General features: G+C 50.5%; 1 protein-coding gene and 1 pseudogene across 1 annotated transcript in view; both read right to left on the bottom strand.

The window, feature by feature from the left end:
• ADGRD2 (adhesion G protein-coupled receptor D2) overlaps positions 1–13341 on the bottom strand; it is a 63986-nt gene extending 50645 nt beyond the window's left edge. Inside the window, exons 1-8 of the mRNA XM_044992691.1 lie at positions 13265–13341; positions 7761–7838; positions 7088–7151; positions 5942–6178; positions 4306–4959; positions 3093–3191; positions 2381–2466; positions 1504–1782 (exon numbers count right to left, since the gene is read on the bottom strand). Coding sequence (XP_044848626.1) covers positions 1504–1782; positions 2381–2466; positions 3093–3191; positions 4306–4959; positions 5942–6178; positions 7088–7151; positions 7761–7808 — 1467 coding nt within the window. The 5' untranslated portion in view covers positions 7809–7838; positions 13265–13341. The remainder of the gene's footprint in view (positions 1–1503; positions 1783–2380; positions 2467–3092; positions 3192–4305; positions 4960–5941; positions 6179–7087; positions 7152–7760; positions 7839–13264) is intronic.
• Positions 13342–13446: 105 nt separating this feature from the next.
• Positions 13447–25884, bottom strand: part of LOC123352668 — a 49793-nt pseudogene continuing 37355 nt past the window's right edge.

Genomic DNA, 25884 nt, shown 5'->3' with positions numbered 1-25884 from the left:
TGGGGGACCTGACTCCTGAGTTTTGAACACTTGGGGTTGTCTGTGCTGTAGAACACACACTCACATTCCCTGAAACCTACTCACAAGGGAAAGAGCTGCCCGCAAGAAACTGAGCCATTACTTGAAGAGCTACAAATTCACGGCCTGATCCCAAGAGGTGCTGAGCACATGGACCATCCTGCGTATCACAAGTGTGACAGTGCTGCATAACATGGGCACTCGGAGCCTCACACCTTCCCTGCAGAGGTTGCTTCCACTCAAGCTAAAGAGGAATCTCTGGGATAGTAGTGGGTTTATGATGCAGCTGAGAAGTTCTCCAGGAGCAGGCTGTGCTGTGCACGTAACCCCTGGCCGCTGCACGTACCCCAGCCACAGAGCTTGACTTCTGAGCTCAAGCCGTGATCTCTGGAGGCCTCTGGTTCAATCCCCAGTGGACTGGCCACGACGGTAGCTGTTACACATACACCCAGGAGGGGCCAGGTCATTACAATATACAGAAAGGGCTGGCCCGAGAGGACAAGATAAAAGCAATCCCAGCATCCAGTGGAGAAGGCCCCCGCTTCGGGAGACATGATGAAAATTTCTCACACAAGGCTCTACAGTGTTTTGAACAGTTTGGGGTCTGGAAACAGACACTGTCTTGGCATCCCATCTGCAAACATTATAACAATGCACGATCCCTGCCAGGCACAGCGGTGCGGGGAGCAAAGTGCCAGCGCTCTGTCACGGACTGCGTTAACCCCCAGGGAACAGGCCCCTGAATGGCAAGTGTCCTGGCATTAGGCAAGCCGGCTTGAACAGGACAGAAGCCGAGGGGGGCTCCCAAGGGAACCTGCAAGGAGGGGGCAGCTTGGAGTTTTAGCAATGGACAGCAGCAAACGCACGATCACTGGAGCAAGCAGAGACTGCTGCAGGCGGATGTTTGATGTGCTGCCCGATGCTGCTTGACAGCATCGAAGTAGGAGTCATGGGTTTACACCTTGAGACAGCAATTCCTGGCACTGCTGCTACTCTAGGGCAGGGCGAGACAGTTCAGAAATCATCTGATCCTCTCGCTGTCCCTCAAAATATTCATGCAGCTCTGGAGCCAAACTGGATCGCTGCAAAGGTTCAGAACACCTGGTTAATTCCTCCATAGATGCCTCCACCCCTGCCCCCTAATCATCTCATTTTCATGCTGTCTGTGCAATCCCAGGCTCCAGCCAGGAGCTGGACTGCAAGTGCCATGACGGCTGTTTGCATGAGATCCTGCGTGCCTACAATCTCTAGAGAGAGCCTCCTCTTCCCGTTCCAGCCAGCCCCAAACTCTGACCTTCGGAGGTTTGCCCCACACTAGGCCCACCCCCATGATTAGTCATCAGGTCATTGTGAGCCAGTGAATCAAGGAACTGCAGGCCCCAGCAGCATGGTCAGATGTGACACAAACCTAGTTTGCAGTGTCACAGACCACGCTGAGGTGAGGCAGGTAGCTGGGTTCATGCACACATCACAAGCCTATTTCACCTGGCTGATTTCTGACCACTGGTCAGTATTTTGCTCCTCCAGGATCAGTCCAGTCACTTCCACGTAATACTGACTCAGCTGCTCCAGCATCTCCAGCTGTTCCTGCTCCTGGACTTCAACGTCTGAAACTTGCTTTAGAAACTGGACCACGCCAAGCAGGTCAGCTGGCTTCACCGGGGTCTCCTCCTCCCTCAAGACGATCGTCAGAGCATGGAGAACATTGACAGCTGCTGAGATGTTCACGTCTCTAACATCGCCCAAGAAAACATTCTCAGGAATCTGCCAAGGAAAAGCCTTTTACCCCAGAGCAGACCCTACCTCTGCCCAAAGACATCAAACGATGTGGAGTTAATTAAGGGCTACGGGTGATACTCTGTGCCCACCCTCCAATACACAAGGAGGCTGTCCTGCCAGCCACCCATAAGCTATTAACCTGCAAGCTGGTGACTAGTGGAAAATGCACCATGTGCAGGGAAGGGAGAGCTGCCCCTGCTCTGCCACACAGGAGTATATGGGTGTGTGCTGAACTCAGCGTGCAAATGAGACCAGGAATCACTGCTATAAACAGGGCTCCCCTGCTCACAGTAACGAGTCCCCCAGATCAGGCCCTGGTGCTGTGAAATGGGCTCAGTTTGCCAAAATGATACAAAGGTAAATATTTTAAAAGCCAGAAAAAGGTGGCGAGTCTATTCGTGAGGTTCCTCCCTCTCCTGGAGTGCAGCACTAGAGGGGCCGGGGGCACACAGCTTCAGGCTGGGAGGAAAAGAAACACACACAAGAATGAACAATGGCACAGCACGTCGGCTCTGGCCTGTTCTCAGCATTGGGAACTCCCAGCAACGAAAGGTCCCGAGGGTCTGGGCTCTCACGCACTCACCACGGTAGCATTTGCGAGGGTATTAACCCGACTGATCAGTGGCGGGTTGGATTCTGACTGGGTTTTCTTCAGGAGTAAATACACATCTGAGAATAACACAAAGACACAAGTGTTGCCAGGATCCCCAGTAAAGTCCCATTTTCAAGTGCCTGGACAGTAGCTCCTTGGGATTCACTGATGTGCTGGGAGGACAATCAGGACAAGCTGCCGGGACTTGGGGAGGTAATTTGTGCCTTTTACCTTTAGCGCAAAGACACCAAGAGCTGACACTTCAGCTGCTCAGCCAAACTTTTGATCTCTGTGACCTCCCCTCCCTCAGCCCATCTCCCCACCCAACAGGACCAGAGATGCTTGGAGTTGATCTTACCCTACAGGGCTGTCACTGTAAGGGGGATAAAACCCAGGAGTCCTGCAACGTGCAGTGCAGATAACAGACAACTGAATAAACTGAAGATAAAAAAATTAAACTCAGTAAGAGCAGCAAGCGGGAGCATTCGGCCAGGACACACTTGGCCTGAGGCTGTGGCTACAGCACATTTTGACATTTATGTAATTTAGAAAGTTGGAAATGCTAGAGATTGTAGAAGATTAGCCTGTAAACTCTCCAGGGCAGAGACTGTGTCTTCCTGGGTGTCTGTATAGGGCCTGATCCTGGCCAGGACCCCTGGTTGCTACCACAATGGAGATAATAAATAAATCACGCTGGCTGTACCCTTTGTGTAGTGGCAGACGAAAGGCCAGGAATGCAAACAAGAAGTGTCACTGACTCCACCACTGCCAACGTCCAGAACTCTGCATTGCTCCACAGGCCCTGGGAAGACACACAAACAAGGCCCACAGTGCTGAGACACGCGCTGGCCCCCACCGGACGGGACGTTTTCACAAATCAGCCACAAAAACTTTGTTTAAGGCTGAAAATCACCAGTTGCTCCTTAAACAGCCCCACTGTTCTCCCATGCACGGCCTGAAGCATGCATTCCTGGGGTTGCTCCGTAACGTAGCTTCTCAGGTAACCTGCAGTTAGATGCCCACCCCAGATACACCACGAGGAGACAAACGCCAAGGCTTGAGTTCTGGGTTTGATTACGAATTGTCAAGCCAGTTGGGATAAACTGCGGTGCTAAATAGTGCCTTTCGCACAGGAGGCTCCCGAAGCACTAGGAAGATGATATACAGGGTCCAACAACAGTAATCAACTGATAACAGGGGAGCAAGTGTAGCCTGAAGCTATTTCTACACTACGCAGCTTTTAGCTACACAGTCATGCCGCTAAAAGCTGCGCAGCGTAGCTGCTGTTTTGTCAGCAGGAGAGAGCTCTGCCACCGACAAAAAACCTCCACCCCCAACGAGCGGTGTTAGCGTTGTCGGCGGAGCGCTTTCTGTTCACACAAGCGCTTATTGTCAACAAAACTTTTGTCTTTCGGGGAGGGGAGAGGAGTTAACATCTCTCTGAACAAAAGAAGTTTTGTCTTTCACTCTTGCCAGTGGAGACAAAGCCTAACTTCTCCAACTGAAACTAGAGGGGAAACATGGAGGAGAAAGAGTATAATTAGCCCACTGGGAATTTGCCCTGGACACTGGAGTTCATGACGAAAAGTGCCATGGAATCTTTAATGACCACAGATGAACAGGACCTCGGTCTCAGGTCTTATCTGGATGGTGACCACCTCCCTTCCCCCAGCACTCAAACCAACCCTCCTTTCCCTCTCCAAAAGATACACCATCCTCCAAACATTCCCCAGCTATCCGTCCTCCCGGTGCAAACCTCTCTTCCTATGGGTGATGCTCACGCTCACACGGAGGCCTGTCGTCTTCGGTACGGCTGCACCTGGCAGAAAGGCACTGCCTTTTGCTGATCTGCAGCTCAGAACCTAAGCTTGGAAAGCAAAGTATGCCGGGGACCTGATGCCGCGAATGAGTCTTACCTGGGCAAAGGAACTGTGCTGTCACTTCTTGTACAGTGGGCTCAATCTCCAGAGTGTAATTGCCCCACCCGAAGATAAGGTCATGGTCTATCAGGCAGCATGACCGGACTCTCTCTATCTGCTCTTCGCTAAGGACTGTCCGCCACACGTTCAGGTCAGTGATGTTCCCACTGAAGGACTCTTTCTCCTTGAAGGTGCCCCCTAGTGAATCCTGGTCTTGACCAATAATGAAAGTTCCATGATCGTAAATAGCCTGGCTGGCCGGCGGCCCTGTGGCACACAGGCCAGCGGCAGAGGCCTTCTTCTTCCCGTCGGCGTAGATGGCCCATGTCCCGTTCTGCTGCTGCCAGGTGACACAGAAGTGATGCCACTGCCCATCGCTGCGGAACACGGGCAGGTACGGGGAGTGGTGTCCGTGGACAATGATGGCAAATCGTACAAACTCTTTCTCATCAACAAAGCCACGCAGCTGGAACTCGTTAATGAAAGCAGGGACGGCATAGGAGAAGATAGTGGAAATCTCCCTGGTCTTGTTGTCCCACTGGATGTGGGCACAGGCAGTGACAGCAGGCATCACGGGGAAGTTGGCCAGCACCTTCACGTACTTAGTGTCCGTTTTGTTTCTGAACACCAGGATTGGTGCTGTGTGAGTTCCTGGAAGGGGAACATTCAAAACTTCAGCCAAGAGTAGGCAGGAACCTGGACCAAACCCTGCTCCCTCTCTCTGGGAGACTAGCATTTCTTTTATTTCATTCCCACAAATGCTAAAGACCCTTGACCCCAGCATACCACAATACCATAAATACATGCTTGAGGGTTCTCAGCTACTTCTAAAGGAGATGGTGCGGGCTACAGTGATGCCTGGAGAGGGAAGGGGAGTTTGATGCTAGAGCATTTCTGCAATTGCCACTTCTGGAAAGTGACACTTCCAGCAACCAGGATGGTAAATAAAGAATTTGGGATTAACTGCTCATGGCCAATGGCCTGTCTTCTGGAGGCAGAGCCTAGAGAAGGCCTCCCAGATCACCCGACCCATGCACAACACAGTTGTGATACATGACTACCCAGCGCTGGATTGCTACAGCCTACGCCCCCTGTCATATTACTTATATGATTACTTCTGCAGACATGTTCCAGGGGATATGTCCAGCAAAACCATCCTTATCTTGATGCTGAGGTGGAGCATGGAGAATTAGTCCATGACACCCCAGGGCATGAGATCCCCCCTGAAAACTCTCCTTTGCCAGGATACCTACAAATAACTGGATACTGGTGAGACACCTGATGTACCACTGCCTGGCCTGCTGACCAATACCCTCTCATTGTTTCCTGGTACTCCCCCTTCTCTCTGTGTCCATCTGTTGGGCCTTGTCTTATACGTCGATTGTAAGCTCCCTGGGGCAGGTTCGGTCCTTTTGGCTTGTGTCTTGCACAATGTGGCCCTGGTCCATGCTAGGGCTCCTAGGCCCTACCACAATACAAATCACAAGAATAATTTTTCCAGACTAATAACTTCCCCTCACAATATCCAGACACACGTGTTTTGTAAAAGAAGGATCCGACCTCTGGGCATTCCTGGGTTTCTTTGTCCCTGGCAAGGCCAGGCTAGCTGCCCCAATGCCCATCTCATACTCACGTCTCTGTTTGTGTTTCTGCAGGAATGCCTCCCTCTCGGCTAACCAGACAGAGCTTTGCACTTGCAGGGAGTGAAGCAGTTTTTTGACCGAAGCCAGCTCGCTGTCCTGGATCTCAAAGAGCAGCTGCGCAAAGCGTTGTTCACAATATCTGTTTGCATGCCACCAGTCCAAGGGGACGTCCACGTATTCATAAACATCTCCCAAGGTTGTGACGATGGCAGCAGCAGCACCAAAATCTGAAAGGCAGACAGGCAAGCTGGACCATTGCTACCCTATGCAGCACAGGAGCCGGTTTGCAGAAAGCACCAGAGCTGTGCCCTCATTCCCTGCCCATTCGCCCCCGGACGCATGAGGCCTTCACGTCAACAGCCTCAGTAATACTAACTACATGGCACACGCCTGCTTGTGCCACCTGGGGTCAGCCTCACGCAGCAGATCAGCTGTGCACTTGCAAACATGAGGTTTGCGCAGCCCTCGGAAAGTCAGAAGCAGAATCTCGCACCCGTACGCAGCACAAAGGGACGTCGGCGAACAGGGACAGACTTTAGTGGATTGCCTCAGGCCTAAGATGAGGGAGAGCTGCGAGCTGCCCTTTAGCACATGTGCCTGGAAGTGTCGGCTTTCCCCAGGCCCAGCCCTCAGACCTGATTCATCCGTGTGAAATACCCAAAACAGTGGCAATGTCAGGACAAAACGACACACACTGCATTCACCGGAGGGATACACTTTAAGATGACATCTTACTCAAACTCACTCAGGGACTTATGGACAGAGCTTAGGCCCCAGTTTTCAGCTCCCCCGCCCACTTTCCATATTTGCAAGTGGCAATTTGCGCTCACAAAATTGCTCCCACATTGGTTGCACCCACAAATGCATCACAGGCACAAATATCAGCAGTTGGACAGCACTTACCTGATTTTTACCTGCTAACCTGGCACTGTACTTAGCTGAACAAATACTAATATTTACACCTGCAATCAAATTTGGGTCCAACAAACACTGGTCGCAATTGACAACCGTATAAAAAGGTGTGTGTGTGGGGGGGGGTAAACGTTAGCTCTTACAGTCCCAAACATATTGTCATAGATTCTCCGTGCTGAATATTGTTCACACAAAAACACTCAAGTGCTGATTAGGACACTAACCTTTTGAAGTGCGATTATCAGCAAGGGCAGTAAAGTCTAAGAGTTCCCTGGACAGGCTACCAATCTGCAAGAAATAACACCACACGGTGGGAGCAAGGTTTAGAGGGTACGTTTACTGCTTAGTTCCCTGTTTAAGCCCATGGAGTCTGGTGTCTCTGCTTACACTGCACTGTTCTAGCAAGTTTTCCTTGTTATATACAAGTATATAAAGAACCCTTGAAAATAAACATTTCACAGCAAAATACTCTTCTCCACACAGCTACATGGAATAATCAGAAAACTAGAAATATAACAATACCCATTGCTGAGGCTCTAAAAGCCAAGTGCTATTATTAAAGTACCTGAATCTGTCAAGTGAAATCTACCTCTTGCTGAAACACTGGAAGATGGAACCTACCAGAGCATGACCAGTAGCAACCATCTCCTTTGGGTTGCGGCATCAATAACAAGCCAATGACTACATACATTGACCTATCAGAAAAGGTGTAGAAGGGTTTATTCATTTTATTTTAGGAGATTTATTCCAGTGTCACTCAGAACGACCTCACCTAGGACTCAGGCCCTGTGTTCCAACATCCTGACTGTTAGGGAAATGTCTTTGGACAATTCCTAGCGGTTTTAAGCATTCAAATTATCCAGCTACTCAAAGCAATTAAGTCCTTGTAAAACTTACCAGAAAGCTGAGGAACCAGTACTCAAGTCTCGAGTGTCGCCTGACCATATCGACTGGCTGGAAATCTTTCCCTCTCTGCTGGAATGGACAAAGCAGTGCTAGATAAAGATGTCCTGCAGCTGTAGAGCTAATTCTTGCATACAGAAATGGGGGGGAAAAGACTCAACAGAAAATATCCATCCTAGATAGCCTGCTAGGCCCACTCTGTGCCTGTTGCAGATGAGATACCAAAAGCCGATAACTCTGCAGAAGCTAAAAGCAGCAAAGAGTCCTGTGGCACCTTATAGACTAACAGACGTATTGAAGCATGAGCTTTCGTGGGTGAATACCCACTTCGTCAGATGCATTCACCCACGAAAGCTTATGCTCCAATACGTCTGTTAGTCTATAAGGTGCCACAGGACTCTGTTGCTTTTTACAGATCCAGACTAACACAGCTCCCCCTCTGATACTCTGGAGAAGCTGTATCATTACTTCATAAGTCAGATGGTTAGTGAACCCTCCTCACCTGCTTTTAACCAAATCAAGTCAGAGGCATAAATTACATTTCTGAGCAGTGTCAAACGAGATCTTTGACAACATTTCCAGGTAGCTGTGCTGGCCAGACAATGGGATCTTGTAAAGGTTCTGCTAAGATGTAGCATAGGGACTAACCATCACAAATTGGTACAACCCTTACATCTTACAGGTGGGTAAACTGAGGCGCAGAGTGGCTAAGTGACTTGCTCACAGCCACACAACAAATCAGCATTACAGTTCAGAGGAGAGAAGCCAGGAGCACTCTCAATCCCCTGCTTTTAACCACTAACCCTGTGGTGGTCCTGCACATACGAAATCTATTTCTCAATAGCCAATCCTTGGCACCTGGAGTCCCAGGGAAATGGTACCACATGGAGATTTTGAAAGCTAGCTTTTTGAAAAGCAAGGGGAGGAGACATTGCCCAAAGAGGAAGTGCTGATCCATTTGGCAGTCAGAATTTACAATAAAAGCCCTTTGGAGACCACGTGAAAGAGACTCTGGTTCTAACCCAGCAGCCTGCAGGTCTGGAGAACCAGGCATTGTTAGCTGGCCAGGGGTGGAACGCTCTCCTCCCTCTCCCCGCCCCCAGAAAGAAGGAAAAAGCACATTGACCAAGATGCTAAATGCTGGGAAGACGAACAAAGAACATTCAACGTGACCAGAGTGGGAGGGGTCAACGACCAGGAGTCCAGGGACTCTCATGGGACTGCACAGAAGCAGTAGCGGATTTGGTGTCATGGTGCCAGGCCCACTCCAAAGGGGTCCCAGCCCAGCCCGCTCTTCTCTGCCCCCCGCCCTCTCCTGCAGGGGCAGAAGCTTGGTGCTGCTGGCTCCTGTGGCTCAGGCTGCAGCAGGGCAGGCTCCACTCCCAGCCAAGCCCGTCCCCTGCCCCTCCCCTTCCCTGTCGCCGAACAGCTGGTGCGAAGGAGGGGGAGGAGCAGAGCCACAGCTGGCTCACCGCCTGGGGGAGGAGGCAGAGGTGAGGTGGGGCGAGGCGGGGCAGGGCCTTAGGGAAAGGGGGTGGACTCAGGGCACACCCCCTCCAGCCCCCTGCGCTGACTCCTGCACCCCCCAGCCCCCTGCGCTGACTCCTGCACTCCCCACACATACCCAGCCCCGACGCACGCCCCCCACATTCCGACCTGCACCCCTCACACCAAATGGGAGCTGCCCCAGGTAAGCACTCCACACCCCAACCCTGAGCTCCCTCCCTCCCCCAAGCTCCTGGCCAGACCCTGCACCCCAACCCCCAGCCTGCTCCTGTACCCTAACTCCCTCCCAGACCCTGCACCCCCAGCCCTGTGCTCAGTGCAGAGAGAGAGGAAGAGACTGGGCCAGAACCAGGGAGAAGGTCGGTACCCGCTCCATGTGGCCAGGGGCGGGGGGGATCCTGTTTACCCCTCCTCAGCCCTGCTGCACTTGCAGTTTACCCCCGCCCCCTCCCTGGCTCCAGAGAGCAACCCCAGCTCCCACCCACTGGGCTTTTACCCCCGGCCCCTTTTACAATCATCCCCCAGGGAGGGCCACCAATATGTGTGGTGCCAGGCCCACAGAAAGCTAATCCGGCCTTGCCCAGAAGAGAGACCTAGGGAAGATGACCATGCAGCAATGGGATGACTGACTAATGGGCATTATGTCCACACACCTTGCAAATGTCACCAGTGGCAAAGCAAATGAATGCAAGGGAAAGCTAAGGGATGTCAACTGCACGTTAGGACAGCACTGCTTTGCTTTAGTTTTATATTAACTTGTATCGGAGACAAAGATCTGAACATTTACAAATCTGATTGAAAAACAAGCTTCTTGTCCATTGGAAGGGAAAGTACAATACTATTATTTTACCTTCTCTAGTGCCTTTCACCCCTGCGTCACAAGACCCTTTACTGGCAATGGAGTGAACCTCCCAGCACATCCCTTAGGTAGGTGTTGGCTTCCCCAGGTGTAAACCAGGAGGTGATGAGTCAGAACCCAGGGCGGATCACGCCACATTTACTTCTAAGACCATTTTCAATCTATGAACCACCACAGGGGCAGCTGTGCTCCTCCGGGACTGTGCATATCCCAAAGCCCAGGACGCAGCATGTGAGAGCAGGGGACAAGGCGTTCTTGGTCGAGGGGATCCAGCGGCGGAACAATCTTCCAGCGGAAATCAGGCCAATCCAGAGTCTGGTCATCTTTAGGAAATATTCCAAAGCCTTCCTCCTTGAGAAAGCCTTTCCAGCATAAGGAATGAACACCCCTTCCATTCCCAAACCCCTCCTGCCCCCCAAAATAAACACACGCCCTAGCACAGACTCCAGTTAGTCTGCTAGTGAGCGCCCTGTTTCTACTGAATGTATGCAGCAGACACCTGGATGCTACGGCGATGGGTGGAATGGATAATAAACCCCCTAGGTGGACAGTGGGGGCAGAGCCAGGAATGAAACCCAGACGTTATTACCTCGCTCTGTGCTTTAGCCTCCAGCCCAAACTCCCTCCCTAGAATAAAATGTGGCTGCTAAAGGAAGACTTCATGCTCCGAACCCAAACCAGCAAGATACCTGGTATTTTCCACCATCAACCCTTCGGGGCCTAGCTGTTTAAAGAATCTATTCTTCCCCCAACACTGACCTAAGACCCAATTATTCTATCCCCTTCATGCAATATTAACTCTTTCACACCCGAACCGCACTGACATCCGTCACACACTGACTCTCTTCTTGTTCCAGGATTTCTTCGTTTCACTGTAAATTGTGTACAATCCATCCCTGTCTGGTGGGCGATTCTGGCGTGCAAGGTGGGGGGAAGGGAATTGCTTCCATAGGAGGGGTGTTGTGTGCAGGTTCAGCAGCTGGAAGGCTGATGTTGTATAAACACAATATCCAAGACCCGCAGGATGAATCTGTTAAATCTCACCCCAGGGAGAACTTTCATAACCTCCTCACCCCACAAGGAGCCAGCCACCACACAAGCGCCACAAAGCAAGAGACAAAGCACTGAGCAGCTGTATTGTCAGCTGGTGCTTATGCTGAGACCACCTAACTCCCTGCCGGTCTCTGACGGGACTGGAGCCAATGCAGACCTGAGAATGAAGGCGATGGGCTGAACGACAGCGTTATAAAAGTTGTGGGATTTCTTATTCTTGGGGGAGGTTTTGCTTGCACAGGCTTCCTGTCTCATGGCCCATCTGGCTATTGCACATCCACTTGCAAAGTTTTAAAAATCGTTTACTTAAATCAAACTCATCTTGTTTTGAGAGAAACTGGCTGATGCTGAGGAGATATTAGTCTGTTGAAACTGGACTTCGCACCAGATGCACCAATAAGCAGCAAAGCACTTAAAAGGGCTTGATTTTAAAACGCAGCACTGGCCCTTTGTGGCAGGAAGCTGACAGATAATCTTCCCGGGGTGCTACTTGGTGGCGTGTTATTCTGAAGAGTTTAATCATTTAATGTTGTATTTGAGTGGGTAAAACCCACAATTGTTGTGACTGTTTTTGTAAATCCACCTCCCCCCACCCCCAACAAAACAAAAACACACAAAAAAACAAATCCTCAAAGACTGCGGGACACAGCCCAGGGCAACCAGCTCCTCAGCCCCATCAAATAACCAGCCAGGCAACTCCCCCAAGCCAGGGGCTCCCCAGGCCCCTGTCCCCATGTCAGGGTCTGGCCCGCCTTGCTTACCCCCAAGATCCAGCTCACTACAGAACTTCTTGCTTTCACAATCAGACCAACCTACCCAGGGGCGGCTCTGGACATTTCGCCGCCCCAAGCAGGGCTCCGTGCCGCGGGGGCGCTGCCGCTCGGTCGCCGGGAGGGCGGCAGGCGGCTCCGGTGGCCCTCCCGGCAGGGCGCCCCCCGCGGCACGGCGCTTGGCGTGCTGGGGCCTGGAGCCCCCCTGGACATACCTGTGGGTCACAGCCACGCGGTTCCCGAAAGTCCACGGCATCATACACAGACCAACCGGCGTCTGAACCCCGCACCTGCGGCGCGCGGAGCGGGGCAAACCCGGCACCGGGTGAACTAACCTGCCCCGCAATGAGCCGACGGCCCCCGGCTGGGAACCTGCCCAGGGAGCGCGGGAGGCTCAGCCCCTGCCCGCGGGGCTCTCAGCTCGGCACACCCGGCTCTGAGCCGGGCAGCGGTTCCAGCGCGGGGGGCCCCGCGGGCCAGACGGGCTCCGGCTTCCCGGAGCAGCCGGTGGAGGAGCGCGCCGGTCCGGTCCCGGGAGCGCTGCAGCCTCCGGGGCGCCGGGCAGCGCAGCCCCGCGCCCCGCTACCGCCCCCCGCGCCCGGCTCCTACCGCCCCCCGCCCGGCCCCGGGCAGCGCAGCCCCGCGCCCCGCTGCCGCCCCCCGCGCCCGGCTCCTACCGTCCGGCGGCTCCGGGCGCTGCTCTCCGCATGGCCTCGCGGCGCCCGGCTGGAGGGGACGCTCCCTGCCCCGAGCCCGCGGCAGAGGCGGCTCCGGGACATGCAAATCGCAGCCTGGTGCGTGAGCGCCGCCGCCTCCCTTGGCGAGCTGCCGGCCGGCGGGGGAGGGGGCAGCGGGCCCTGCTCCAGCCCAGCCACCTGCACGGGGCTCCCGGGAGCCAGCCCCCGCTCCGCGCCCCTCCTCGGCTGGGCACTCGCCCTCCTCCCTCCTGGGAGCCTCCAGCGGGAGCCCAGCTGCTGGCGGAAGGAGCAAGAGCAGGGGGGCTGGCCCCAGCAGGAGTGGGCACCGAGGCAGGTGGCGAGGAGGGGGCTGCTCGCCTTCCCCCCCAGCCCAGGGCCTGGGGGCTCCCTGCTGGAGGAGGCTCCTGGGATGCTGGTAAGGGAGAGGGTTAGTGTTTCTCAAGGACCAGGCCCTAGACCAGTCCTCCCTGAGAATTTAGGAAGGCACCAAGCCAGGCCCTGGTATTAGAGGTTGAGAAACAGCGCTAAACGCTTCTGAAAAACTAGGCTAGAGAGGCCTGTACCTCTCCCCAAGGCTGGGCTTGATAGGACCTCCCACCCTGTAGCACCCACCTGTCTAACCAGCTTTTCCCTTCTACATCCTACTAAAGACTTCCAGGCCTCCAGTGTTTTCACCCGACACCCAGCACCACAGGAGCAAACTAAACGCAGCCTTCGCAGCCCAAGGGAGTTTCTCCAAATCTGTTTATTTTACATTAGAGCAGAAGGACAAAACATCTGCTGTTTAGTATTAAAAGTTTGGGAAGCCTGGACAAGCCAATTTGAAGCCTTTTGGACAGCAACAGTAGAGGGACATGATTTGGCCAAAGCAGGTCCGAGAGCCCTTTTGACAAGATGCTCTAACAAAACTAGTTAAATTCTTTTTAACAAGAAACAAAAGGAGAGAGAGATACAGGTCCTGTTGCTAACGTACATCAACATATTCAGGTCTCTCTACCTAATACCTTACAAGCAGTTTGTGCCACCACAGACACCCAGGCAAGAGGTGAGATTATTAAATTCAGGCATGTCATTCCCTTAAACACTTGTTTTTTTTAATTAAAGCTGGGCTGTGACTGTGCTCCCAAAATACACAAGTTATTTAACTTGAGTTATAACAAACTATTAGCTTTTCACCACTCCATAATCAAATGAGTAAAACTGACATTAAATGCCTAGGGCCTTACAGATTAGAACAAGGCTTATAAAGGTTCCCAGGTAGGACAACATGTGAAGTGCTGTTGTGATTTTCAAAGCCACGTTCCCACAATGGGGCCTGTAGCAGGGAGCCTGGAGGCAGGATTTTAAGACCAGAGTATTTGGGCCACCTCCACAGTGCCCCAGCATTCTTAGCCTCAAGGGAGAGGTTCTCTTTTGATTAATGCTCGATTCAGCTTTGCTACAGCAACACACACATCGTTCCCACTCCTCCCCCGTAAGTGAATGCTTGAGTCAGGCCCTGGATTCATGGGCAACTGCCTTTTGTTCGTCAGGGCCTCCATCCCGGAACGAAGGCAATTATCAGACCCCAGTCTCTGCGCTAGTTGCAATAAATCTCTAGCAGAAGAATGGATCTGGGAGGCAGCTGCTTCGGTCTGCTTAGTCACTACTGCCAGTTGGTAAACTGACTGATGAGGAGATTCGGCATGAGCAGCGCTGCACAAAGCATCAAAGGTCTTGGCGAGCAGCACAGCAGTTTTGGAGAAGGTCTCTGTGGCTTGCTTCAGCTTTGCTAGGTCTGGGTCCTGGTCCGCTGTGAGGAGCAGGGGAGGTGGTCAGAGCCAAAACCAAAAAAAAGTTCAGATTGCATCTTTCATCAAGTATTTAACTGAGTGCTTTCCTGCTTACAGTGAGGCCATTAGGACTTGCACAGCACTTCACTAGCTAGAGAACTTTGCAAAACCATTAAATAGTTCTAACACCCAACTCAGGAGGTAAGTGTTCCCTATATACCCAGGTGTAAAATAAGGTTAAACAAATTTTCCTAAAAGCAGAGTGCTAGACACTGGTACAGCCAGAATTGAGATGCAGGTGTCCTGACTTTGTGCTTGCCTGGGTTGTGCTGCTTTCAACCCCCTCATGAGATATGGCTATAGTACCTGCCCTTTACAGATGGGGGGGGGAGAAAAGCAATCTTCACCGAGTACTGCCCCCACACCCAGTCTCCACTCACCTACATGAATTTATAGTGGTGCAGTTTAAAGAACCCAAAACAAAGATGTGTAACAGAACAACACACAATGTTTCCTGAACACACTTGGCTCTTTGAAGACAGTTTAGCTGTAGAATCAATTAACTCTTGGGCGGAAAATCTTTGAGTTGTGTGCCAACATGTTTCACTCTAGTGAGGGTCAAAGAAAGATCCAATTACTTATGTTCAGAAGCTGCATTTGCCTGAAGCATTCTCAATATTCCTTGCAACTAGAAGGAAATCTGCAGCATGTAGTTGCAACTGCAGGCAAGACCACCCCCAAATAGACCAGACAAGAGTAAGATGAGTAACTAAGAAGCATTACCTTTCAGACACTGCAAAGCAATTGTAGAGGCCTGTTTCCAAGCCACCTGGAGAGCATTCAAGTCACAGCTTAAAGTTTTATAACAGGAAACATGCTCTTGGAAACTCAGACTTGGAGGTTTTTCTGACTTCTGTTTTTTGAGGGATTCAAATCCCCTCTATTAAAAAAATAAAGACTTACTAGCTAGTCTAGAAACTTGTTCTCACCTCTTCCCTGCTATTTAGCAATTTCCCCTGAATTCTGGGCTATTCTTGCTTATATGCCAAGAGGCATCTCGCAGAGGCTACGGAGGAGCAATCACCTGGAGTGTAAGTTAGTGAAGCAGGCATGTGTCTTCCCATGAGGCAGGCCCCCCCCACAAAGCAGCAACTCCACAGTGTGCCTTGGACACAACAAAAGAGGTACTGACAAGTGTCAGTGCCACACAAGTTCTCACCCAGAGAAGTTACCATGTGACTTCAGCGAACAACTCTTCTTTTACTATGCCCAGCCGATGGGGATTATTCTGAGAACTGCACAGCCCCTGCCCTTCCCACATACACATGCACTCACCCAGAATATTTTGCATTTCTCCAGAAAACACTGCAGAGAGCTTCCAACTGAGAGGAGCTGTCTTCAGACTTCCTCTGCCAGCTAAAAAGGAGAAAAGTTAAGCAAGCACAGAAAGTGTCTCTTGGGCAACCAAGCAGTAGGCATAATTGTGAGTGAAAGCATGCACAGCTGTACGGGAGATGGTGGGCACTGGCTCAGAGTCAAGGTCTTAGTCTGGTGAACTGGACACGCTGCTGTAGAGGCAGACCCACTGGTGAAGAGAACATGGGAAGCAATATCAGAGGCCTCAAATCCTACAGCCTGCCCTATCTCCTCACTTCATGGGGGAGGGAGGAGGGAGAGAGAGAATAAATGTAAGCAGATTCCTCCATCCCCAGGGCAGATTCCTCCATCCTCCCAAGAGCAAAGTCAGCAAGGGGAGACTGCACTGATTGGTGCATCTGTAGGTTTGCCTTAAACTATACTTAGCGTAGGTGAGCCCCAGTCAGTGCAGAGTCAGACTCTCTGCCATAGTAAGCATTGGATGGTCCCAGAAGTGTGCCCTTATCTACCACCCTGTAAGCCAACTCTGCACGTGAATTCTCCTCTCCCCAATTAAAATGGAACACTGCAGTCCATTTCCCATGCAGGGAGCAGCAGAATCCCTGCCAGCCATTCAAGGGACACCGGAGAAGAGGGACGAGTGTCTACACAAATGATGAATCTACGTATAAACAGTAGTCAAGCCATCAGTACATCTTCTCTCATGAGGCAGTTATAAGTACAAGAGGCATTCTAAGGCACCCACTGCTTACTCAAAATGTTTGGTGACACCTGATGGTTTGCAGTTAGTGGTGGAATGATGGAACCAACCTTGGGTTTGCTTCTATTTAAGTATTTTCAAGCCAGCTAAACATCTGATTACATGGGATCAATTTAAAAAGCTGATATTAGTTTTCAGAGGAATTATACCTTATTAGCAAGAGTTCTTGATCGCACATCATTATCACAGCTTGCAAAGCTTTACACAGCTTCAGAGCAGAGCTTCTCATTTACAGGGCAGTGACATTTGTACGCTCAACACACTCAGCAAATATTTGCCAAATCAAGTAGAAAGCAGTGTTTGTAAATGAGATGCAGAGGTGAACACACTCCCTTGCTTTGTTGCATTAGGTCACTTTTTAACTTTACGAGCCAGTGAGCTGCAGTCTCCCCCAACCCAGTAGGGGGTGTTATTCCACTGCAGCATTTGTTTTTGCCACACCGCCCATGGTGCCAGGCTGACCTCCATTGTGTTTCCCCTCAGGTTTTGTTTGAAAGCTTTGCACAGGTAGCGAGAGTGTCTGACAAGTCTTCCCTCAGAGGGCATTTGCAATTACTGCGGTTAGAACCGCAACCCCTCTGACACACCCTGACAACAGAGCACTTTGCTCACCAGCTTTATTGCCGCAGCAGCTATTCTACAATAGCCTCCACACCTGGAAAGTTACATTACCTGCTTTCCTGAAGACAAGTTCTGGCACTGCAGGTCCAGGAGTTCCTCTGTGTTCCTATCAATCTGCACAGCAATATAGTTCTCTGCCCCTCCAGTGACTGCCTCGGGCACAGTGTTTGGGAGGAACTGAAACCACAAACATTCCATCCTAGTGAAGTGTCATCGGATTGTCAGCATGGCCTATTTCACAAAGCATTCTGGGGGGGACAGCACAGAGCTGGGCTTATTCACTGCTGTGGAATCCACTGATGGATACTGGGGCAGGGGCGGTAGGGGTGGCTGGTTGCCAGGATGCAAGAGTAGGAATTGAAGCCTATATTTCCCTCAAGCTCAGTCACTTCCCTCCCATCCCCATTGCAGGCCACAAGAGGAGACAGATCAGCTCCTCAGGACCAAAATTCTCAGCCATTCCTGCCCCCCACCAGACCCCACTCTCAGCAGTCAAAGCCTCCAGAGCTGCCATCAACACAACTCTTACAATGCAGATATGCATTGGCAATCTGCCCATTAAAGTCTCCCGCACACTGAAAATTGAGAATTTGGGTACAGCATACACTGGATTTTAGATCTTGCTATGAGCAGGAATACTGGGCTAGTATTGTAACATGGGCATTTAATTCCATTAAAAAAGCCCATCATCTTCACTTGTGAGATCAATCCATTGCAGAGATTCCACTCTGCCACAGAAAAAGGGGAGCTTACAGCAGAGTTCAGCTCCAGCCAGCTAGAAGGTACACCAGGCCTGGTTTCTATCCCAGCTGAACCCCCAGGTCTGAGTAGGCATGTCTGTCAGAGAAGCTTTCTAAGATGAGAGTTCATCAGTATTCAAAGAGTGTTTGGCAAATATTTGGACTTGGATGGCTTTTTTTTTGGGTAGTGTAGTGAGCTGTTTGTAAAGCAGTACAATGCCTAGCTCCCAAGGAGGTTCCCACAATCCCAGGGAGCAATTAGAGAGCATAGGAGGCTCTGAACTATCACCCATGGAAGGGGCTCTCATCAACCAATCTCTCACAGTCAGGGAGCAGTGTCAGCATCCATGGAAGCAGCATTTTGATTGACAACTGGACAATCATCCCCACCTCCCCCAGGCAAAGGTTCAGCCTTACCTCAGTTCGTTCAAGATTGGCTTCCGGCCCCACAGCAACCATTAGCTGGCCAAGCCAGCTAGCAACAGCGATCACTGACTGCTCAATTTGCTCCTTGGATTCCAGGATCATGGATGTAATTTCACATTCACAGCTCTGCAGAAGGGAGGCAAGAAAGCCAGCAGCACATGTTCAGTTGACTCTCTTTAGATTTCATTACAAGCATCTTTACAGTGCACGCTTAGCAAAGCGAGGCTTTTACAGACAGACAGACACTAGATCAGTAGAGCCCCAGGTTTAAATGCATTTTATAGGCACAGCCATTCTTGCAGGCTGCTTGTGTTGCCAGAATAAATTCCGTTATTCTCTCCCACCCCCCATTTCAGCTTTCATTAGACAGATTATTTCTTAGCAGCACAATGCACACATAGGCGATGCCTCCCTGCTGCAGACAACTGGAGCAAGGATTGAGGCGCATTATAGCCTTAAGTAACATGCCAGAAAAGGACTAATCAGCAGATCAGCAACTCCAAGTCAGGGCCACCCCATAGCCTGGTTCACTGCACTGGTCCAGGATTCTGTAGACCTGGTTCCAGTCAAATCAGGCAGCACTATGGAGGCTGTGTGCTTTGACTCAACTCCTGGCAAGGAGGAGGGGGATACAAGGAATTAGAGAGACACCTCTGGTCAGATCAGGAGCAGCTTTAGAAGGGAGGCTGGACTGAGGTGGTTTGAAGTTGTTAGGTGTCCTGGTACCTCTCTAGCCTTCCCCTGTACAGTCCTCAGGCTGAGAATTCAGAGTGCAGAAGTTCAGGACATCCTGCCTGATTCTCTGCACCATAGTACAGCTCTGTCACAGGCTCTTGCCTCCAATGGATGGCAAGAGCTAGGGAGGTGAACAGGTCCAGCAGAGATGTACAGAATCCAGGGTCACCACCACCTAAGTCTATTCTCCCATGGACTACCAAAAGGACAGGACAAAGTCATAAAGCGAGTAGTGGTGGCAGCATTAAGAGTTTCTGCAGCCACCTTGCTGGAATTTGAGGCCCCACATCCTGTGAAGCAAGTGGTTCAGTCTTAAACATAATGCAAGAGGACTTCTCATGCAACAGCTGCTGCCCATTCACGAGCTTCTCCTCCTCATTACAGGGTTAGGAAAGTCCATTGCCATGGTCTGGCAATGGAATGGCCTTTCGCAGGAGTTCAAGGGGACAGTGACTTACGTTCAGCAGGAAGGCAACATTCCCACCAAGCTTCTTCACTTCAGCCTCTAGATGGTCCTTCAGAGCACCGGTTCTAGGAGCACAGGTCTCCAGAAGCCTGACACAGACTGCTAGCTGATCTATTGCGGAGGAAACCTTGATGCAGTGGGGCTGGATGCTGCTATCATCAGACACTGGGAAGGGTGGAGAGGAAAGAAGGGGGATCCCTATGTTAAAGGGTGAGAAAAGCCTGGGATGGGTTCCAGGGTCTGGAATGACCAGGCAGACTCCATCCAGCTGCTGGTGTAAACGTGACCCAGCCAACACTTACCCATAGCAGTGCTGTAGACACACTGTTTGCAGGCTTGAGCAATGGCTGCACTGGAGTCTAATACTGCTTTCAGATCCAGCAGCATCTTTAAGAGGAGGCTGCCAGATTCCTTCTCCTTTCCAAGAGCCTCCGTTGCTGAATCGATCAGCAGTTTGCAGACAGCAGCACAGCTGGCATTATGAACAGGAGCATCCAGAGGCACTGGGGCATTAGGCAAAAGAGGAAAAAACCCCTCAGCATGCTGTTTTGTACATGCACTAAGTAGCTAGACGAAACCTGGAGAGCAGTCTAACAGACATGTTCTTCATTGAGAGGAACTGGAAAAAAGTCACCCCAAGGAGAGAACTGAAGGGTCTGTACCTCTCCCACCCCAAATAAGCAACTGAATCAACTGATTATCAATGTTGTGTATAAAAGTGTAGGGCTGAGGGCATGCTGGGAAGCTGTTAAAGGCAGTAGGAAATGGAATTTAGCCAATAGAAAAGTGCAAACTCGGGTGTTCTGCCTTTATATTCATTTTCTGTGCAACTTGTGTTTGCTTTCCCTAACTATATCATCTTTGAAGCTATGATTTTTCTATTAAATAAACTGTTTGCTTTTACCTCAAGCAGGTCTGTTGTACAAGCTGTGTGGAGTGTTTGCACCAAAGTGAACTGACAGTTGAGGGCAGGTTTCACACTTTTGGGGTGACAAACCAGAGGGGAAGTCTGAGTGGTATTGAAGAACTTGAGGAGACAGATTTGGGGGGCCCTCATGACCAGTAGGGATTTTGAGGTCACCCTGAAAGTAGTAACTAGGACAATAGAAGCCAGCGAGGGACCTTATGTCAGCTGGCTACTGGTGTCAGAGCACTGAACTGTAGCATTAAGACACCCAAAGTTACAAGGCAGGCAGTGACAGATCCCCCATTGGTCTGGGTGCTCCCAGAAACATATAGGAACTATAGCTGGCCTTTTTTCCATTTTTAAGTTTAGTACTCTAACTTCAGAATGACTCAGTCTGGGATAGGGAGGGAGGAAATAGAGCAGTGCGCCTCACCTAGCCAAGGTAGTTCTTTCAGCCAACGTCTGAAAATAATCACGCAAAGTGGGTGACAGGCTCCATGTGTAGCCAGCACGGGTTACTTGTGCTGTTACTGCCTGGCACCAGCTTCATTAATAGGAACCAAATCTTTTCCTTCTGTTGGAGAAGGAATAAGGACCAGTTTGATCTCCTGATTGCCCTAGTTTTATTACTTTTTTTTTTTACCCTATTTTGATAAGCGCAAAAAACAGAACCAGACCCTGCTAGTTTGTCATTATGTTCAATACTGCTGGGTTATTGATTTTAAGCAGCATTCGCACAGAAGAGGTGTCCAGTGGCGTATAACAAGCCTACTTGCCTTTCCCCCATAGCTTTCCTGATGTCTGACGGCTGAGAGGACTCCTGCCCCTGACAGAAAACAAGGAATTTGAGATTAGCTGGCCAAGCTGCCTGCATCCTTGTGGGGTCCCCCCCGCAAGAAAAAGGATCCACTCCACAAGGGTTAAAGCAGAGATGGGACGCTGATGCCTCTCTTCGCTGTAATGGGATTACACCCAGTGGCTCAGGGGGCCAGCTCCTGGGCTGTGGGGCTTTAAGCAGCATGAAGAAAGATTCACATGTGCGTCTCCCCAGCCCTTCTTTACCGTTTCGTTTCCTAGGAGAGCCATTAGGAGCTATTCTGCTCCCCTTGCAGAAAGATGGGAAACTGGACTTGGCTCCAGAGAATTGAAGCCCCATTCTTTGCCAGCACAAAGAGCAGAGAAAAGGTTCTTAGATTTCTTACCTGGAGAACTTCAGGCTTGTGACTTAAACCCAGAAGGTAACTGGGCCTAGTGCCAGGTGTGTTAGCTTGAGCCTACAAAGTCTTAAAATTCTTTGGCTTACCAAGTACCTCAGAGACTGTCCTTTATGCTGTCTGGTGTAAACCCAGGGCACTGGAGCTCAGACAGGCTGCTCAAGCTAACTGCACTGCAATTTAGAGGTCAGGAAGGGTGAGACACCTGGGGAAGTTGCTCCCGCTCCCCTTGGTTCACCAGGGAGAGACATTTGTTAACTTTCAAGTCGTGCTGTGAGCTCTATTTGTTCTGTGAAGTTTTCTAGGAGTCAGGGTGAGTTGAGATCCCAGAACTGGGTCACGGGAAATTCGGTGCTTTCAGGGATGGGGGGTGAGGTTGGAGTGCAGGAGAGTTTATGTGCAGGTTCACTTTGAAGTTGAGACATCCATTTAGAGTGCTGGGGCAGCACATTTTAAAACAGAATTGTGCAAATGTTAATTCCATGTGCTATCTGCATAGTGTATCTTGTTCCCAGACCTTCACATTAGTAAATGTGCTGTGTTTTGTAACTAAACTCACAGAGACTTTAAATGCTGAGTAGTCCATCCCCCCCGATATTTTCAAAACACTGTAAAAAGATTTTTATACATTTAAGTCTTGATGCAAGTTGTATTTAGACACTAATTGAGGGCAGTAGTTGGAGGAACTGTAACCAAAGTTACATTTGATACAAATCCTATTTGATGTATATTTTGGATGAGCCACATTGCACCCAGCTGACTGCTCCGGTACTGCTCAGTTGAAGAGACATCCCTTCCTGTCCCAGGCTCAGACTCTGTGTTGCTGGCTCTATTCTAAGGCTAGCCTGTGTCCTAGGCTCATTTGAAGAGTCAATTTTGACCATTTTTAAAAAAATGCCTAAAACAAACCTTGCTGAGACGGTTTAACAAGCTCCTGTAGACATGCCAGGCTTAATCTTGCTCTTCCAGACCCTTCGTATTGTCCAGACTGAAAGCTCAACATAGAGCCTCTTCCATTAATTGCCAGTTTTATATTTGCTAGTGACAGGCATATTGTCTGCCGGAACAGACTCAATTGTGTCCCTGCGCAGTAGGACACCAGCTGCTGCTATTACAGAGCCTTTCGAGGGAGTCTGGGCAAGGCTCCTATTTAGTGCTATCGTCTATAACAAATCAGAGTCACCCAGGAACTTTTAGTGGAAAAAATAGGAGCCATAGCCATTATTCTTCTTATTCAGTTACTCTCACGCCACTGACTATTCCTGTCTGCCATCCACCCAGCACTCAGACTGGCCATTTGGTTCTATTCCCAGACCCCCCCCCTTCCTTCCTACACCTTCACTCCATGCAGACAAGTCCCACCCACACACCCTACCCCTTCTCTCCTCCCCCAACCCCCATCAGTTTCTCCTAAAAGGATTTGGCTGGCTTAGCCAGTCACCACATCACATCCAGACTGGCCGTTGAACAGAGTTGGGAAAGGCTGTTGAAAGCTGGATATCAACAGGGTTCACACTAAGCCCATCTCTGGTCCCGGGCTAGCCCGTGCAAGAATTAGACAGGCCCCAAGTGCCCAAAGCTGAGCACTCCCTGCACTTCAACAGGATTTCAAGCCCCTTTAAGCTTGATTCTGAAAGCACAGGGCCCACTAGCGTCAAGGTAGTTGTCCGAGGGTCATTGTGGTAACTGAGGACCGTTCAGCACAGATCTCAGCCATGTCCTTCAGTTGTTGGTTTTCAGAATAATGCTTCTAACAGAGTTTGACCCAGGCAATGCCATGCTAAAAGCTGGTTTAGCTGCAGTAGAGTTTACATATGATCCGTGATTCCAGTCCCACATGGATGGGACCACATTTGCTATATCTTCCTTACTACCCCAGGAGCAGTGGACTCTGCAGACCATTCCTTCTGGCTTGTAAGGATGTACAACAGAGGCTGACCAGGTTCCCAACAGCAGGCAGGTCTCCAGATTATCTAGACAGTCAGAGTTCCCTGAGATGCCCTGGATCACGCCTAGGGGTAGGGTAGAAATCCTTCCCCCACAAAAGTTCAGAAAATCCCATTTCTTCCCCTCACCCATCTCTTCCATTTGCCTCAGCTATAAAATCCTAGCTTTTGTCCTAAGCACTATGCTATGAAGGGCTATCAGAGTCATATGTCTTGGTCTGTTTGAAAAATGGAGACCAGTGGTTCCCTCTCACCCAATGTCTGGAGGCAGCTCAGCATCTTGTGACTGTCCTGGAACAGCGAGGAGTTCCTACCATGGACTGTCTAGCCATTCCTTAAGTCTTTGTAGGAAACCCACCTGCATGAGGATACACCCTTATTAATTCTAATGACAGCAAATGAAGTAGCTAGAGTTTGTTGCCATTTGTGCAAGGCAGACGTTTGTTTGCCATCAAGCACTGGTTACAGGCAGGGATACAAACAACCCCCCATAGCGAGTGCCATCTTAAAGGGACACAGTCAGCTTTGTTTAAAAAAGTAAGTGTTGGGCTTCAACCAACCAGTCCCAAGTTGCCAGATGGTTCTGTCACAGTGAGCGGTTTCACAGTTCAAGGACTGGCCAGCTTCCTGGGACAGAGAGAGGAGCGTGGTACATTTTGGGAAGCCTGAACCAGCACAGGACTCCAGGGCAGAGTCAATGACAGCTGGCCATGCCTTCCCTTCAGCTCCCAGCCACCATCAAGGCAGACAGTGGACATCAGGTAAGCAAAGCCACGGATGCGGGATCCAGAAGCCTAAGTGGCTCTGTTGGCCTTTTTTGGGAAATGAAAGGGGCCCTTGTGCTCACTGAAGGGGAGAAGGCAAGAGAAAGCTGGACTGGAGTAGACCATGAGCTTCTGCTCCTGTCCTTCGGGCCACTTGTTCGAAGGTCAAATAGGCCTAGCCCAACAGTGCTGTGAGTGAATGAGAACCAGGAGGTGAAGCCTGCCAAGCTAGCTGAACTACTGCACATGCAAAAGTAAAAGGGGCATTAATAGTGAAGACCAGAATCCAGCTACTGGCACAGGGGAGGCATCTGCAATTGGGATATTAACCTTGTGGAGAAACACTGCTGATCAGGCCCATTTCTATTGTTTTGGCCAGTAGCAAGTAGATTCATTTCAGCAGTACTAGGAGTTGGCGACTAACTTAAGAGAGATTCAATTTCTGATAGAGCCTTCGTTAAACACCATGTCTTGAACTTCAAAAGAAATCTTATACATTAAGTCAAGTATCAGAGGGGTAGCCGTGTTAGTCTGGATCTCTAAAAGCAGCAAAGAGTCCTGTGGCACCTTATAGACTAACAGACGTTTTGGAGCATGAGCTTTCATGGGTGAATACCCACTTCGTCGGATGCATGTAGTAGAAATTTCCAGGGGCAGGTATGTATATGCAAGCAAAAAGCAGGCTAGAGATAATGAGGTTAGTTCAATCAGGGAGGATGAGGTCCTCTTCTAGCAGCTAGTTGGCCAACTACAAAACCAGTTTCTCCTCCCTTGATTTTCACACCTCAGCTGCTAGAAGAGGGCCTCATCCTCCCTGATTGAACTAACCTCATTATCTCTAGCCTGCTTCTTGCTTGCATATATATATACCTGCCCCTGGAAATTTCCACTACATGCATCCGATGAAGTGGGTATTCACCCATGAAAGCTCATGCTCCAAAACGTCTGCAACAGCAGCATTAGTAATTTAACAGGAGTTCCCTCATTAACAAAACAAAGTAGTCCAGGTAAAGTTTAACTTGGTCTCAATGCTGAGGGTTTTTGATTTGCCAGTCCTGCAGAAGGGATAGTTACTATGTCATCTCCATGAACAGCACTACATCCTTCCTCGGGGACAGACTAGCAGTAGTACTGAAGAGCAGGAAGGATGCAAACCCAGAAGATCTGCAGAAGACTCAGTTTCAATACTAAAAATCTCAGGCTGGCCATGTTAAAACAGTTTGCAGACTCCACTGCCCTGGGTGGAATGGCTGCACACCAAGAGAGCACAAAGCCACATTTCCCCACGCTTGGTCCACCGGAGCCCCGGGACGACCGGATCTGCCGCAGGCATGACTGCGGAGGGGGCGCTCCTCCCACGGCTCCAGTGGACCTCCCGCAGGCATGACTGCAGACAGTTCGCTGGTCGCGCGGCTTGGCTGGACCTCCCGCAGGCGTGCCTGCGGCAGCTCAACCGAAGCTGCCGGACCAGCCAACCGTCCGCAGCTGCAGGAGATCTAGCCGA

Source organism: Mauremys mutica, chromosome 18 (assembly GCF_020497125.1).
Source record: "Mauremys mutica isolate MM-2020 ecotype Southern chromosome 18, ASM2049712v1, whole genome shotgun sequence".
Lineage (NCBI taxonomy): Eukaryota > Metazoa > Chordata > Testudines > Geoemydidae > Mauremys > Mauremys mutica.
This window is presented reverse-complemented; position numbering and strand designations above follow the sequence as displayed.